We start from the raw sequence: 17,963 nt of genomic DNA on the forward strand, positions 1-17,963 counted from the left end.
TCAGATTAATTTATTTCAGTTAAATTTCCAGATATAAAACTCAACCGTTCATGTAGAGAAGAGACGACAGCGTCAGAGGAAACACAGTCTACACGTCTGACAGCTTCATCAAACATCCTGACACACTGCAGCTACAGCCGCTAACGCCACGCCGCTTCAGGCCGTCCACGGCGTCTACCACAGGGACCATCAGAGGGTCAGAGGGTCCCCGTCAGGGACAGATCAGGACCAGAGGGCCCCTGTCAGGGACAGATCAGGACCAGAGGGTCCCCGTCAGGGACAGATCAGAGTTTGTGAAGTGGAAGAAAAGGATTCAGGGAAACGATCGACCCTCAGAGTCAGAGCTCTGAGCGCGCTCACACAGCGAAGGAGGTTTGTCTGAAGAGATCAGCTCATTCTGCTCCAGAAAAGAGGAACGACACAGAAATCGAGCTGAACCAGGCTCCCAGAGAGACGGGGGCTCTGAGCAGGTCTGGGGACTTTAGGTGTTTCTGTCAGGACGTGAACTCCAGGTTTGGATTCAGGGTCAAACAAACACAGGCCCAGTTTTTTTTCTTTTTCTCCAAAGATGAGAAAATTGTTTTTAAGCCCAAACGGTGATTATCAGATTAATAATATGACCTCAGACCAAATGTTCTGAGGAGATTAATCAATAATTAATTTAATTACAGTCGTTAATGAGGTGATTGAGCTGTTTTAGGCTGGTGACCCTTATTTCAGCCTGTGTTTGAGCTGCTGTCTCTTTAAGACTCCCCCTCTGCTCTGATTGGTCCGCCCTCTGCTTCATGATAATGATAAATAACAGATGATGGGCAGAAGCCTCTCAGCGTGTCGTCTGTGGTCAGATATGTTTGTTTGTCACATTCATTAAATAAAGTTGGTCCTTGGCGGGAAAATCTGACTGTGGCGCCAAACAAACGACACACTCACATCGACTTTGACAATTTAACATAAAATGAGATTTTTAAAGGCAAAACACATTTTACATCAGATATCTGAGAGTTTAACTTTCTAAAAGCGTAAACAAAGAAACTTTAATTCTTAGAGATCATCACAGCGCAAACACTTTGAGCTCTTTATAAAAATGTCTCTGAGCGCTGATGGAGCTGATTGTCTTTATTAAAATATCTATAAATATATCAGTTATTGATCCTGTACTTCCTGTTTCTGTGACGTTAAAACCTCTGTGTGCTGAAAAAGGAAGTCAGGACTCAGGTCTCACAGGAACGAGTTTTAAAAACGCTTCAGTTTCCTTCAGGATCTGTTCATGGACGACAGCAGGAGGAATGATTCAGTTTCAGCAGAAAGAAAGGACTGGAGTGCAACTTTGTCATGCTAATATTTGACCTTTGTGACCTTTGTGACCTTTGTGACCTTTGTGACCTTCAGTTTGGAGACATTCATCGTCAAAGAGGAAAAAACTTTGTTTGGAAACTTTGATCCATCTCTGGAAATCTGACGTCGAACAAAGAGTCTCTTAACGCAGCATCTGAGCTCCAGGTACCTCCAGGATGCTGCGAGTGTGTGTGTGTGTGTGTGTGTGTGTGTGTGTGTGTGTGTGTGTGTGTGTGTGTGTGTGTGTGTGTGTGTGTGTGTGTGTGCGTGCGTGCGTGTGTGTGTGTGTTAGCTGGTCCCACCCAGTGAGCCTCGCCTCGTCAGACTCTGTGTGCTGGAGCTCAGGCCTCGAACATCCGTCAGATGGCTCGACTGGAAAAACACAAAAACACACACACACAAACTTTTAGTTGTTGAATGAAAACTGATTAAACTGATTAAACTGATTAAACTGATTAAACTGATTAAACTGATTAAACTGATTAAACTGATGAAACTGATGAAACTGATGAACTGATCAGTTTCAGGCGTTGGTGTGTAAATCTTTCTTGATCTTCCAGGTCTTAAAGGATAAGTTCGGTTTATACAGCTTTTACATTGTTTATAGAATGAAGTAGAACAAAATACTCACGCAGAAGGTTTTCCTGATCCAAGCAGTGCTTCAGGAGATATTTAGATCCAAAATCGTGCAGCGGACGTCCGTATAATGGGATCCATCAGGGCATAGACAGCGCTGCTCCTAAAACTGCATTAATCGTCCAAAAACTTGTGTTTTTCACCAATATTCCATCATGGTCCGCTCCGGGTTAGTCCTCTGCTGCAGTCTGTGTCACTCCAGACAGCACTGTGTGGCTGTAAAGACCTCTGACAAAGACTTTGTTTACGCTTGCCCCTCAAAGAAAGGAGTCAGCTCTCCAGAGAGTACTGCACATGCGCAGTACTCTCTGGAGAGCTGACTCTGCCAGTTCAGAGGTCTTTACAGCCACACAGCGCTGTCTGGAGTGACACAGACAGCAGCAGAGGACTATCTCGGAGCCGACCATGATGGAATATTAGTGAAAAACACGAGTTTTTGGACGATTAATGCAGTTTTAGGAGCGGCGCTGTCTATGCCCTGATGGATCCCATTATACGGACGTCCGCTGCACGATTTTGGATCTAAATATCTCCCGAAGCACTGCTTGGATCAGGAAAACCTTCTGGGTCAGTATTTTGTTCTGCTTCATTCTATAAACAATGTAAAAGCTGTGAAAACCGAACTTATCCTTTAAATCAAGGACAGGTGTGTGTTTAATGTTAGGACAGGTGTGTTTAATGTTAGGACAGGTGTGTTAAATGTTAGGACAGGTGTGTTTAATGTTAGGACAGGTGTGTGTTTAATGTTAGGACAGGTGTGTGTTTGATGTTAGGACAGGTGTGTTTAATGTTAGGACAGGTGTGTTTTATTATAGGACAGGTGTGTGTTAAATGTTAGGACAGGTGTGTTTTATTATAGGACAGGTGTGTTTAATGTTAGGACAGGTGTGTTTTATTATAGGACAGGTGTGTGTTAAATGTTAGGACAGGTGTGTTTTATTATAGGACAGGTGTGTGTTTAATGTTAGGACAGGTGTGTTTTATTATAGGACAGGTGTGTGTTAAATGTTAGGACAGGTGTGTTTTATTATAGGACAGGTATGTGTTTAATGTTAGGACAGGTGTGTTTTATTATAGGACAGGTGTGTGTTTAATGTTAGGACAGGTGTGTTTTATTATAGGACAGGTGTGTGTTAAATGTTAGGACAGGTGTGTTTTATTATAGGACAGGTGTGTGTTAAATGTTAGGACAGGTGTGTTTAATGTTAGGACAGGTGTGTGTTAAATGTTAGGACAGGTGTGTTTAATGTTAGGACAGGTGTGTTTTATGTTAGGACAGGTGTTTGTTTAATGTTAGGACAGGTGTGTGTTTAATGTTAGGACAGGTGTGTGTTTAATGTTAGGACAGGTGTGTTTAATGTTAGGACAGGTGTGTTTTATGTTAGGACAGGTGTTTGTTTAATGTTAGGACAGGTGTGTGTTTAATGTTAGAACAGGTGTGTGTTTAATGTTAGGACAGGTGTGTTTAATGTTAGGACAGGTGTTTGTTTAATGTTAGGACAGGTGTGTGTTTAATGTTAGGACAGGTGTGTTTAATGTTAGGACAGGTGTGTTTAATGTTAGGACAGGTGTGTGTTTAATGTTAGGACAGGTGTGTTTAATGTTAGGACAGGTGTGTGTTTAATGTTAGGACAGGTGTGTTTTATTATAGGACAGGTGTGTGTTAAATGTTAGGACAGGTGTGTTTTATTATAGGACAGGTGTGTGTTAAATGTTAGGACAGGTGTGTTTAATGTTAGGACAGGTGTGTGTTAAATGTTAGGACAGGTGTGTTTTATTATAGGACAGGTGTGTGTTAAATGTTAGGACAGGTGTGTTTAATGTTAGGACAGGTGTGTTTTATGTTAGGACAGGTGTTTGTTTAATGTTAGGACAGGTGTGTGTTTAATGTTAGGACAGGTGTGTGTTTAATGTTAGGACAGGTGTGTTTAATGTTAGGACAGGTGTTTGTTTAATGTTAGGACAGGTGTGTGTTTAATGTTAGGACAGGTGTGTTTAATGTTAGGACAGGTGTGTTTTATGTTAGGACAGGTGTTTGTTTAATGTTAGGACAGGTGTGTTTAATGTTAGGACAGGTGTGTTTTATGTTAGGACAGGTGTTTGTTTAATGTTAGGACAGGTGTGTTTAATGTTAGGACAGGTGTTTGTTTAATGTTAGGACAGGTGTGTGTTTAATGTTAGGACAGGTGTGTGTTAAATGTTAGGACAGGTTTGTGTTTGATGTTAGGACAGGTGTGTGTTAAATGTTAGGACAGGTGTGTTTCCCAAGGACCTGTGATCCAGTTTCAGACACAGAAACCAGATGGACCCTGTCCAGGTGTAAACCCAGGTGTAAACCTGGGCTGAGCTCACCTGGACGCTGTCTCTGGAGTCGACGTTCAACACGTTCAGGGAGTTCGCCCTCTTCATCCTGAAACAGAGCACAGGAGGAGGAGGAGGAGGAGGAGGATGTTAATCAGAAAGACGTGTGTCTGTATCATAGTCATCATGTCTGTGAAGCGCTGTCATTACCCAGGATTCCTTGGGGCTGCCTCCTCCACGCCCACTCCTCTCAGCTTGCGAACCAGCTTCTCGCTGCTTCGTCGTATGGATTCTCTGAGTTTGGTGAAGGAGCCGCTCCGCTTCAGGGTACTGAGCCCGTCCTGTCCAGAACCGCTGTCGTCTGAGCCGGACCAGCTGGGACGACCGTCGCCTAGAGGACACACACACACAGACAGACAGTAACTAGTGTCTCCTTGTAGCTTTAAAAATATTCATGAAATAAAGAATAGTTATGTTTCTCTCAGAGGGTATTGATGATTAAAGACACTGACACTAAATAAAATCCTGTGTTAACATTTAGTTGAACTAAATCTTCATCCCATCTGTCAATAAAGCCTGCCACCGCTCTACTTCACCTCCTACAACATCAACAGCCTGAAACACAAGCTTCACGTGTGGCAAGACGTTAGCAAATAAAACAAACCATAAAGAAATCATAAATATGTGTAATCAAATTCTTTCAGAAATGTTACAATTTTTGATTTTTTTTTAAATTTCAACATTTTTTGATACTTGCAAATTTTTTAAATACCAAATTTTTGAAAAGGATTTTTTTTAAATATATGCAAATTATATAAATTTTAACTTTTTCTTTATTTACACAGATATTTTAAAGTTCAGATTTTTTTATTCGTTTTTTAATTAGTTTTTAATAAAATTCTGAAATTTTAAAATGTTTCAAATTTATGAAATCTTAAAAGTTTTTGACATTTTTTAAAAATCATTGAAATGCCAAACTTTGACATGTTGCAAAGTATTACAAACAAAAAAAACTAAGACATCATTTGTAAAATTTCGTAGATTAATTGGGATAATTATTTAAATAAATATTTATGATAAAGTAGATTTTGTGTCTGCTGAATGACGTTAATCCAGGTGAGCTGAGGAAAACTGCTCCTATCAAAGTAAAGGCTGCAGACCCCTGGTCCAGATAAACTGCCATCCTTAAAAAGTTCCTCATCAGTACTTCATTCCTCCCAGACTCTGTCAGAGAGGATGTTTGTTTCTCAAACCAAGTTTAACTTTTCCTCCTGGTTCAGATTTTTCTTCCCTCTCTGATTGAGTCGTCTTTGTCTCTGAGACGAAGCAGAGTTTCCTACCTTCAACAGATCCAAACTCCTTTTCATGTGCTCTGGTCAGGATCTCTTTGTAGAGAGCTTCAGCCTGTCGGTACTTCCCCTGCTTCAGATAACACGACGCCTGAGACACAGAGAGACAGGCAGAGAGACAGACAGACAGACAGACAGACAGACAGGCAGAGAGACAGAGAGACAGAGAGACAGGCAGAGAGACAGGCAGACAGACAGGCAGAGAGACAGACAGGCAGAGAGACAGTCAGACAGACAGGCAGAGAGACAGACAGGCAGAGAGACAGACAGGCAGAGAGACAGGCAGAGAGAGAGACAGACAGAGAGACAGAGAGAGAGAGACAGACAGGCAGAGAGACAGACAGGCAGAGAGAGAGACAGACAGAGAGACAGAGAGAGAGAGACAGACAGGCAGAGAGACAGGCAGACAGACAGGCAGAGAGACAGACAGGCAGAGAGACAGTCAGACAGACAGGCAGAGAGACAGACAGGCAGAGAGACAGGCAGAGAGAGAGACAGACAGAGAGACAGAGAGAGAGAGACAGACAGGCAGAGAGACAGACAGGCAGACAGACAGAGATGGTCAGTCACTGAGGACGGTTCGTCTGTGCTGCTGCTGAAACTGAGGCTGAGACTAAGTCTGTATTCAGAGCAGAAAAGTCCTTTGGTCCACTTGTTTGGTCCGGACCAAAAGCAGACTTTATTTTTTTGGTTTGGTGCGGTTCGTATTCAGATTGTACTTTTATCAAGTGGACTATATTCTGTAAACACATCCAGGTGTGTGAGGATCAGTGCTCTCATTGGACAGCACTGACAAAGGGCGGCACACAGAGTACAGACCTGGAAATGGAGGTAAACATGTGTGTTTGTGCTCTTATTAGAGCTGCTAAATCATTTTCAGTTTCAAGAGCAGCTCCTTCAAAGCAGCTTAACAACACCGTTTACAATTTAGGAACAGGAAGACCAATGATCGCAGCAAGGAGGCGCTATGCTCTGCGTGTCCTGACCCACAACATGCTAGCTACAGCGTGGCTAAACAGAAGACGGAGGATCAGGTATGAACCAAAGACGGTTAGGTTACGGTGGCTCTATAGGCCCAAAAGGAGCATGTATCCTGTAGTTAGTTCAGATGGACCTTGGTTTGTATTCAGACCTGCACCGGAGAACCACGAACCGCACCAGAGTTCGTTTGAAAGCGGACTGAGACCACCTCAAAAAGTGGGTCTGGGTCCGGTTGTTTGGTCCGCACCAGGGTTCGTTTGTGTCTATTCACACCTGCATGAAAAGTCCGCACCAGCGTGGGAAACGAACCCTGGTCCGTTTAAAGTGGACCAAACAGTCCAGGTCTGAATACGCCCTAAGGTTGAAGCTGGTTACCAGGTTGTTCTTGGTCTTGGCCACGTTGGCGTCGTCTGGGCCCAGCTTGCTCTGGTAGATGTGCAGCGCGCGCTCGTAGTACTGCTCCACCTCCTGGTACTTCCCCTGGTTCTGACACAGCAGAGCCAGGTTGTTCAGCTGCTTCGCCACGTCAGGGTGGTCTGTACCCAGAACCTGAGGATCCAGACACAAAACATGAGGTCAACCCTCCAGAACCACCACAGGGTCTGATCCAGGAGGCCGGTCTGACCCAGAGAGTTAAAGATCTGACCTGGATCAACAACGTGAGATAAACGGTTTCTGACCTTCTCTCTGATCTGCAGAGCTCTCTTACACAGCGGCTCGGCCTCTTTGTACTTTCCTCTTTTCCCATAAAGCACTGCAAGGTTGTTCAGGGTTGCTGCCACCTGTACACACACACACACACACACACACACACACACACACACACACACACACACACACACACACACACACACACACACACATATGCGTTAATACAGGGTATAGATCAGATATCTAATCAGGCTCATTTCCTGTTGATGTTTTCTGGCCCCGCCTCTTCCTGTAGGGGCTCCTGAGTTATCGTCTGTCGTGATCTGACGCCGTCTGATTTGACCCTGTATAAATAAAGGTTGGCTGGTTGAACAGGGAGACTTACAGCGGGGTGGTCCATACCCAGGGTCTTCTCCCTGATGGCCAAGGCGTCGTTGAGCAGGTTGGCAGCTTCTTTGTATTTGTTCTGGTCCCTGGGGAGGAAACATTCACCTGTCAGAGGACAGCACAGAGACAGGAAGTACAGAGACACGAGGACGACACAGAGACAGGAAGTACAGAGACACGAGGACGACACAGATACAGGAAGTACAGAGACACGAGGACGACACAGATACAGGAAGTACAGAGACACGAGGACGACACAGATACAGGAAGTACAGAGACATGAGGACGACACAGAGACAGGAAGTACAGAGACAGGGGAGGACACAGAGACAGGAAGTACAGAGACACGAGGACACAAAGAGACAGGAAGTACAGAGACAGGGGAGGACACAGAGACAGGAAGTACAGAGACACGAGGACACACAGAGACAGGAAGTACAGAGACATGAGGACGACACAGAGACAGGAAGTACAGAGACACGAGGACGACACAGAGACAGGAAGTACAGAGACATGAGGACGACACAGAGACAGGAAGTACAGAGACATGAGGACAACACAGAGACAGGAAGTACAGAGACACGAGGACAACACAGAGACAGGAAGTACAGAGACACAAGGACGACACAGAGACAGGAAGTACAGAGACATGAGGAGGACACAGAGACAGGAAGTACAGAGACACGAGGACGACACAGGTACAGGAAGTACAGAGACATGAGGACGACCCAGAGACAGGAAGTACAGAGACACGGGGAGGACACACACTCTCTGACCTGTAGACCAGGGCCAGGATGTTCAGCATGGTGGCTACGTCTGGGTGTGTGTGTCCTGAGGACTTCTCCAGGTCCTCCAGAGCCTGCAGGAGAAACGCTGAGTCAGCACATTTCATCTTCTCCTTCATGATGAGTCAGCATAAACCACCCCTCCTCACCCCTCCCTCAGCTCAGACTGAGGGAGGGGTGAGGAGTGGCGTGTTCGTCCTCCCTGAGTTTAGAGACCGTCAGTTTCAGAGGAGGACGCCTCTCACCTGTTTGCAGAGCGGCACGGCGACCTCGTAGCGCCCCTGGGAGGCGTACTGGATGACCAGGTTGTGGAGCGTCCGGAGGCGGGCGGGGATCTCGTAGCCGCCCTGCTGAGCCGCCGCCGCTGCGCTGCTGTGATGAGGCTGAGATACTGAGGAGCAAAACGTACAAAAGACACGGCAAGGTCATGGCGAGGACATGGAGCAGGAAGATCTGGGTCCAGAAATGTTGTGTCAGGTCAAAATAATCTTAAAAAATCAAAATCCAGATCCTGATTCTGCCATAAACCCATCCTGACATGTTTCCCCCACAGCGCCCCCTAGTGGAGTTTGCTGATGTTAACGCAGAAAACTGACCACTGATCATCTGGAGCGAGGGATGAGCTCGTACATCATCATCAGTGTGTGTGTGTGTGTGTGTGTGTGTGTGTGTGTGTGTGTGTGTGTGTGTGTGTGTGTGTATGTGTGTGTGTGTGTGTGTGTGTGTGTGTGTGAGCAGAGCTAAAATTCAACATGAGACTCTGAAAAGTCTTTGGTGTGTGTGAAGTTTTCAGGATCTGAACAACAACAGAAACTGGTTCAGGATCAAAACCTGGTCCAGTTTGCTCTGAGTTAAAGGGTCAGTTCACTCAAAACCCCCCTCAGAGACCACATCAGGACCCTTCCTCAGTGACGTCAGACCGGTCTTCCTGTGGGGACCTGGTCTCAGAGGTTTTCACACTCTGTGGTGAGGGTCTTACTCTGGGTCTGCTCCTCGTCCTCTGTGGGGAACAGATCATCCAGAGACTCTTTGTGGGACGTCGTGGCTCTGTCCTCCTGAAACCAGGAGAAACAAACACTCAGCAGAGACAAAGGGGCTGGTTTTAACTTCATCATGTCTGAGGTCTCAGCCTCCTGAACCCTGACCCTGGACCAGAGGGAGACCCTGGACCAGAGGGAGACCCTGGACCAGAGGGAGACCCTGGACCAGAGGGAGACCCTGGACCAGAGGGAGACCCTGGACCAGAGGAGGACCCTGAGCCTCTCCTCCAGCAGGTCACCCTTTAATCTCGACTTCCTGAAATCTGACTGAGCCGCTGAGCTCTCCCTGATCAAACACGCTCATGTTTGTGCTCCTGTCTCCTCCTCCTCCTCCTCCTCCTCCTCCTCCTCCTCCTCCTCCTCCTCACCAGCTGCGGCTCCTCCTGGTCGTATTTGCGTATGGAGGACATGAACTGCAGGTGTTTGTTCTGCTCCTCTAAGGTGACCACTTCCTGTTCTCTGTCCTGAAGCCGCTGCTGAGCCCCGGCCAGCTCGTCCCTCAGCCACTGGTTCTCCTGGCACAGCCGGCGCACCTGAGGAGGCGACAGGAGGAGGAGAGGAGGAGAGGAGGAGACCAACAGGTGAGGGAGGTCAGAGGATGGAGGACTGTGGAGGAGAGGGATGTTCACAAACCAACCTGTGTGCGCAGCTTCTGTTTCTCCGCCTCCAGAGAGCCCAGGTGAGCCGATAACGCCATCATCACCTGTGGGAGGAAACAGCTCGTTACGCTCAGGGAGGAAACTCGTTACATCAGAGGACACTCGTTACATCAGAGGAAACTCGTTAGGTCTGAGGAAACCACATCACCTGATACAACGAGTGAAGCTCAAACCAATAAAGTAAATAAAGTTTAATCTCTGTTTTTAATCCAGCGTCTGTGACTGAAGTTTCAGGAGGTGTTTGGATTATTTCTGCGTCTGTCTCATCGTTTGTTTTTATGGTTAAAGTTGATTCTTTAATGAACTTCTAATCAGTGTCCTCGGCCAAAGACAGAGGGCACTATTGTTCCTGCTGCGATTCTTTCTTATTACTATTGCGTCCGCGCTTTGAATGCTAATTAGACCCCTAAACATGCTCAAAAACTCACCAAAATTGGCACGCACCCCAGAACCGTGAAGAATGTTCGTATGATGCCAAACACTACCCCCAACATCCCATAATAAGCTCTGTACAACTGTGGCACACAAAAACTAGGTAATGTTGTAGAGAGATGAAACCAACATCAAAATGTTCGTCTCTTTGAGACGCACAAATCATGCACTGATACCCCTGACCTATCTCCAACAGGAAGCCGGCAATGTGCCTTTCAAAATAAGATTCCTCACATTTTTACAGTTTCTGCAAAAATTAACCTGTCAAAAACCAAAAATGGTACCGGCTTAAAAATTGGCTCACATGACAGACCAGACCCTGCTCTACAAAAGTTCTGTAGGAAGTTGTTATTTCAGGCCCGGTTTTCGAATGGCGAGCCCTCAAAGTCGCCGACCGCTTTCAGCCTTCTCCATGTTAACAGATGAGGAGACGGCGTTTCAGCTCCACACACACATCCTCCTAGTTCAGCATTTGGGCCGCTAGACAAAAAAGTAAAACTCATAGAGCTTTAAAATGACATGGTTGGATTCCTGACAAAATTTCCTACAACATTATCATATTTTTACACAGATTGAGTCAAGATTTTGGCCTATAGGACAGATGGTTTGGACTCTTTTCTAAAATAAATCCTCTTTTTTCAGCTCCTCGGGCCAGGATTTCTGATGGATTTTGGCCTCCAAAAAGTAAAACTTGTACAGCTTTAAAAATGCCAAAAATGGATTCCTGACAAAATTTCCTACAAAAATGTTTTTTACATAGATTGGGGTAAATTTGTGGACTCTGTGAGGATTTCTTTACAAAAGCTTTCTCATAAACTCTCACTCTACACTCACTCACTAATCAGGAGTTCCATCCATGCAGCTGATGATGTCACTCAGCATAACAGAGGATACGTTACCATGGTAACAACTGACCCCCCCAACATCCCATAATATGCTCTCACCGTCTAGGCACACTGAAACAGCCACAGCAGCCAGTAGGAATGTTGTAGAGAGATGAAACCAACGGCAAAACGTTTGTCTCATTGAGACGCACGACATGACGAACCGGCAACAGACCCAGGACCTGTCAACGCAGCTTGCAGCCTTAATTTTTCTTTTTTCCTGATGTTTGTTTTACAATCACCAAAACAGAACAAAAAGGTTAATCTGTGTTTTTTTGTTGGCAGAAAGATGAGCTGAAAAAGCAACAACAGGTGATCGTCTTTAACCATTTTACAAAGACACTGTGAGGCTGCCCAGGTTTGGGTCCAGCTCATGGCCTGCTTCCCCCCTGTCTCTCCCCTGTCTCCCCTGTCTCTCCCCTGCCTCCCCCTGTCTCCCCCTGTCTCCCGTCTCCCCCTGTCTCCCCTGTCTCCCCCTGTCTCCCCCTGTCTCCCCTGTCTCCCCTGCCTCCCCCTGTCTCCCCCTGTCTCCCCTGTCTCCCCCTGTCTCCCCTGTCTCCCCCTGTCTCCCCCTGTCTCCCCTGCCTCCCCCTGTCTCCTCCTGTCTCCCCCGTCTCCTCTGTCTCCCCCTGTCTCCCCTGCCTCCCCCTGTCTCCCCTGTCTCCCCCTGTCTCCCCTGCCTCCCCCTGTCTCCTCCTGTCTCCCCCGTCTCCTCTGTCTCCCCCTGTCTCCTCCTGTCTCCCCCTGTCTCCCCTGTCTCCCCCTGCCTGTCTCCTCTGTCTCCTCTGTCTCCTCCTGTCTCCCCTGTCTCCTCCTGTCTCCCCCTGTCTCCCCTGTCTCCTCCTGTCTCCTCTGTCTCCCCCTGTCTCCTCCTGTCTCCCCTGTCTCCTCCTGTCTCCCCCTGTCTCCCCTGTCTCCTCCTGTCTCCTCTGTCTCCCCTGTCTCCTCCTGTCTCCTCTGTCTCCCCCTGTCTCCCCTGTCTCCCCCTGTCTCCCCCTGTCTCCCCTGTCTCCTCCTGTCTCCTCTGTCTCCCCTGTCTCCCCCTGTCTCCCCTGTCTCCCCCTGTCTCCCCTGTCTCCCCTGTCTCCCCTGTCTCCCCCTGTCTCCCCTGTCTCCCCCTGTCTCCCCTGTCTCTCCTTGTCTCCCCTGTCTCCTCCTGTCTCCTCCTGCCTCCCCCTGTCTCCCCTGTCTCCCCCCTCTGTGAACTCAAACCACTCTTCATGTCAAACTTGGATCTGAGGCGTCTTCCTGTCTCTACTCGCTCATCAAACGAGCGTCCCGCGGTCGTCCAGGTGTGACCCACCTGAGCCTCGCTCAGCCCCAGCTCTATCCTCTCCAGCGACTGGCGGATGATGCCCGTCTTCTCCTGCTCCACGCTGCCGCTCTCTGACGCCGTCCGGCTCTCGGCGTGCTCCTGCAGACTGGCCAGGAGGCCGCGGTTCTCTCCTCTCAGCGCCTCCAGCCCGGCGATCACCTGCTGCGTGTTGCACAGGATCTCCTCCGCTGACAGCATGACTCCTGCTCCTCGGTTCCTCCTTCAGCTGACCTGGGAACAGAAGATGAACGGTGGGTGTTTGAGAATAACAGAGACATGACAGACAGCGAGGACGTCACAGCAGCTGCTGCAGAGCTCGGTGTGGCACAGAAATGAGAGCAGTAACACAGGAATCAGACGCTCGGGGCAGAAAGGGAGGAGCAGCGCCGTGTTTGTGGTTTCAGGATTTTAAAGCATGAGTCAAAATAGAAGAAGCAGCTTTTTAAGAGTGAAAGACGTCGCTTTGCTTCCAGCTGACGGACTGAGATCTGTTAGAAAACAAGAACAGAGAAGATTCAAACAACACTAACTGGTTTTCAGCTTCCTCTTTCTGGACGATTTCAGGAGAAAGTCTGGAAGGTGAGAGGAGGGGGTGTAAACAACAAATACAACAACTTATCCTTTAAAAACACTCAGATAGGAAGGTTTTTAACCAGAAAATAATGTGATTCTTAATCCAGAGACAGAGACGCAGGTTTTTTATTGGAGATAATAAAAATATCAAAGACAACCAGCAGAGTTTGGTCTGTCCTGGTCTGTTAAACCATCTGAAGCAGCGTTTAGTGTTGAAACGTGAATAATGAAGTGTAATGTTAAAGTAAACAGTCTGATTATGGTTTGTTTATAATGGGAGGAGCTAACAGGCCTCAGGGCCACCGTCCCCCGCCTTTAACTGAGATAATGTCCATGATTTGACGCTGACTGACGCCAAACACAAACTAAATAAAGGAGTGCGTCACATTTCGTCACATTTCGTCACATTTCGTCACATATCTGCTGAAATAATCCTCCATCCGGCCTGTGCCTGGGTGAAAACATGAAAACACTTCATTAAATGATGATTAAAATGATGATTAAGTGTAAAACACGGTGTAAACACAGACAGACTGAGCTACAGCTTCATTCAGATCAGCTCTGAGTTATTTATAGCTTACCTGCTAAGTCCGGGCTCCGCGGCGGGCTTTGTCTTTTTCTCCACAATCCGCGGCTTTTCCTCTTTTCTCTAAAAAACGGAGTTTTTCACAAAAACAGGAACTTTTCCATCTCCGGCCCGGCTCGGTGGATGGGGAGGGACAGGTGGTAAAAACACCGAGCTGTAAATGATTCACCTGCTGCCTCCACGGCTCCAAGATCCTCCTGTCAACACACGAGCATTAGCAGCAAGCTAGCAGCGGTGACGAAGCACATCCGGTTCTGACCTTCACAGTAAAAGTCCCAACGACGCGCTAGTAAACTTTAATAATAATAATAATAATAATAATAATAATAATAATAATAATAATAATAATAATAATAATAAATAATAATAATAATAATAATAATAATAATAATAATAATAATATTGAGCACTTTTCAAAGCAAGGTTACAAAGAATCTTACAAAATAGGAATTAACAATACAGATGAAATCAATACTGTGTAAAAGGAAATAAACCATCAGAAAAATTAGTAAGGAATTAAACCTTTTAGAAAAAAAAATAATAATAATAATAAAAGCAGGGTTTCTAGGATTAAAACACGCTTAAATATTATCCAATGTCAATGCTCATCTATTTAAATGTAGAATTGGTCAAACAAGGGAACTAACTTATGCAAAGGTGGCAAGATATGGACTATTTGTTCACTCACATTATGAGATTACTAACAATTTGACTACTTCTTTAAAAAAAAATTAGATAAATAAAAAAAATAAAAAATGTAAAAAGGACTCAAATATTTACTTTGGAAAACTGAGAGAAAACTTTAACACTGTCAAAAACCATCAAATGCTACTGTCAGCATTTAAATTACTGTGAATACTGTTTGATATTTATTTCTGTTAGAGTTCAGTGTTATAAAGTTTTCTTTGCAAACTCATCTTTGGGCTCAAAGTGTAGTCATTTATGTATTTATTTGTTTAACCTTTATTTTTTAACAGGACTAATACTACTGAGATGCTAAGTCTCTTTTACAGTGGAGTCCTGACCAAGAAAGCAACGTATAAAATGTCACATGACAAGCAAACAAAGAACAATAGAAAACAACAAGCAAACATAAAATCTGTCTATAAATTTTCAGTGTCCTGCTGTAAACACAATCTTAGAGTTACTTTCTATAAGGAAACTGTTCTCTCCATTCCCTGACAACTTCTTATGAAATCAAACATCGATTGATGAATTTCTTTTAAGACATTAGTGTGATTTAGAGAAACAAAACAAATTCTGCTTTTATTCTGAAGGCAAAATCCTCAAGCTTCCGGTATTTACACAGCTCTGTGTGTTTAACTTGATGCAGCTGAGGAGCTTACCTGATCCCATATTTCCCACCATGCACCGCAGCAGAGGCTGTGCCGGATGGTCCTGCCCGGGGGGAGGAGGCCACCTGTCGGTCAGATCAGACTCAGTCCTGGGGAAACGAATCAGCATGAACGGATAGATGATTAAAACTTTTTATAACATTATGAATGCTCCACAAATACAACATCTCAAATCAACATAAAAATAAAAGCCAATAATGTTTATTAAATCAGCTTAAAGTGAAAACTTTGGTTATTTCTCTGAGTGACTGAGATCATTTAAACATGTCTGAAAACGTGTGTTTGGTCTGAACCACTGAAACTTACATTTACAGACCGTCATGGAGATAAACAAACATTTTAAAGGGATATAAACTGAGGACTTCCTGTTGTCTGAGGTGGGATCGTGCAGCAGGGGGATTAACTGAGGGTCCGGCTTCAGGCCTCTTAGTGTCACTTCAGCTCAGCCCGGGCCGGACTCAGGTCTGAGGAAACAATCAACTGAAGTGACGCTAAGACGTCGCTCCAGCAGCTTAACATGAGGAGACTGAGACAAAGAGGAGCTGAAGGAAACCTCCTGCTGCTCTCTGCTCCTGGGGAGGAGGAGGAATGAGCTTTTCATGTGAGGAGGAGGAGAGATGAACGTTTAAAGCTGTTTTATTGTTCTCGCTCTCAGCAGGGTCGGTGGTTTAATCTGATATTTAGGAGGAGTCATGAAAACATAAACGTGTCGTCTGAGGCCCAAAGCTCCTGGAAAGCTCTGCTCTTATAAACCTGCAGACTCTGATGAAGGTCAGACATAAAACCAGTCTGTAGATGGCGCTCTTCCTTTATCCACTCACTAACAGGCTTAGAGCTCAAACCAGTCAGCACCAGCTCCAGACCGTCCACATGAAACAGAACCAGGAGCTTCACGGCCCGGTCCATTTCACACACACTTTGGTGGAGCTGAAATAAAGAGTCATCAGGGAGGCAGCTGCAGAGAGCAAACCTGTGTGTGTGTGTGTGTGTGTGTGTGTGTGTGTGTGTGTGTGTGTGTGTGTGTGTGTGTGTGTCTCTGACAGTTATATGATCCAGTTGACGGACGGCTCAGCTGTCAGGTGGGCAGCGAGGCCGTGCAGGCAGGGAACGACCATATAAGGTCATCGGTCCCCGGGGATCCTCCTCCAGGACGCGCAGCTCCTACTGCTCCTCCTGCTGCCCCTCCTGCTGCGGTTCAATCAGGTCTGGGATCAGGGTCAGGGGGTCAACTGATCAGGTTCCTGTAGGGTCTGAAAAAAGGTCCTCCTTAAACCAGAGCTGGATGTAAAGCAGGCCGAGGGCTGGGAGGAAGACCAACGCCAAAAAATAAAACCAATAAAATCAGGCTCAACAACTCCTGACGAATGTGTTCGTCTTAGCTTTAAGATTTGATTTATTTTTACAGGATTGTCCTTTAAATCAAAGTCTCTCATAAAAATTATCGTTTGTGGAAATAAAAAAAAGTTAAATCATGTTTTATGTTTTTATTATTGTCTGATTATAATGACAGACGCCCAAATGATTAGTTAACGATGTGATACACAATCAGAGTTAAATCAGAATTTTTTGTCTTTAAAAATGACAACACTCCTTTAACACGACATGAAATCAACTGAAAACCATCTGTTATAACCTCACAGCTTCAGACGCTGTTTCAGTGTGTTTTGTTTTTGTTTACAGGATAAAAACGTTTCATAAACGCTCGTCACAGCAACAAGAAACAGACATCATCAGCTTCATAAAGAAAACAACTCAGTCAGTAACGTTTGTCTCTGCAGGACTGAAAATAAACCAGCAGGACACAGCTGAACACGGTCAGGGGGTAAAGAAGCAAGGCATCATGGGAAAATGAATTTTATGATATATTCTGTAAAATAATGGCACAGCTCAAAAAAATATTCACTTCCAGCCAAACTGATCACTGTAAATCCTGCATAATGCAAATTAAAATTAAAAACATAGTTTTAGACACAAATATTTATAAGTCTGAGCGACAGAGAATAAACATTCTCCTCTTCAGACACTTTGACTCAGAAAAAAAGTGATTCATCAAAAAGAGTAAAAATAAAACCACTTCCTACATGAAGACTAAATGTTTGATTTCAGAAGTGAAGACACGTTAAAGAACGACACGTGGAGCAAACCTGCTTCATGGTGTCAGACACACAGCTCTGTGAAATGTACAGGGACACCAAACCTGTCCCACAAACCCCTGCAGGTCAGAGGTCAGAGGTCACCTCCCCCCTCCTCCTCTCCTCCTCCTCCTCCTCTGCTCCTTGCTGCAGAAAATAGAAAAGCTTTTATTTGTTCATCTGTTACAGGAAAAGGTTGACGTTAAAGCTCCTCATGAACCCTCTGAGCTGAAACAGAGCGTCTCTGCTCCTGGAGCAGCTTCATCACGGACTGAGGGTCTGATCCAACAGGAAGTCCACTTTGAGACTTTAACTCTAACTCAGTCTGAGCTTTCCTTCCACAGCATGAGCTGACACACTGCAAAAAAAAACTGAAGTCAAGAGAAAATTTACTCATATTAAGAAATTATTCTAGTTTCAACCAAATTTCTCCTTTTCCATCGGCAGATTTTATTTTTATTAATGATTCAGACCTCATTCAGTTTTTAAATAACTTGAAACAAAACAATTTTCTGGACTGATCAGGAGAAAGTGGCTCAGACTGAGTTTAATAAATTTTACT

The 17,963-nt window shown here is 45.4% G+C and overlaps 1 protein-coding gene across 2 annotated transcripts; it reads right to left on the bottom strand.

Moving 5' to 3' along the window:
* Positions 1-29: 29 nt before the first annotated feature.
* Positions 30-14,088, bottom strand: LOC141797649 (kinesin light chain 2-like). Of its 2 annotated transcripts, XM_074679235.1 has the most exons (14): positions 13,910-14,088; positions 12,744-12,986; positions 10,103-10,168; positions 9,834-9,998; positions 9,405-9,480; positions 8,671-8,816; positions 8,417-8,499; positions 7,639-7,726; positions 7,283-7,384; positions 6,978-7,151; positions 5,613-5,712; positions 4,483-4,663; positions 4,324-4,381; positions 31-1,707 (listed from the first exon to the last, which is right to left on the bottom strand). In XM_074679235.1, exons 2-14 carry the CDS (start codon positions 12,951-12,953, stop codon positions 1,624-1,626), a joined length of 1,533 nt encoding a protein of 510 aa, XP_074535336.1. In that variant the 5' UTR covers positions 12,954-12,986; positions 13,910-14,088; the 3' UTR covers positions 31-1,623. The 2 variants fall into 2 exon arrangements, with proteins under 2 accessions (XP_074535337.1, XP_074535336.1); XM_074679236.1 differs by lacking the exon at positions 13,910-14,088 and having other exon boundaries at positions 30-1,707; positions 12,744-12,973.
* Positions 14,089-17,963: the final 3,875 nt, after the last annotated feature.

Source organism: Halichoeres trimaculatus, unplaced genomic scaffold, assembly GCF_033239565.1.
Source record: "Halichoeres trimaculatus isolate MK-OKI-2021-1 unplaced genomic scaffold, fHalTri1.1 fHalTri1_scaffold_9, whole genome shotgun sequence".
In the NCBI taxonomy this organism is placed as follows: Eukaryota; Metazoa; Chordata; class Actinopteri; order Labriformes; family Labridae; genus Halichoeres; species Halichoeres trimaculatus.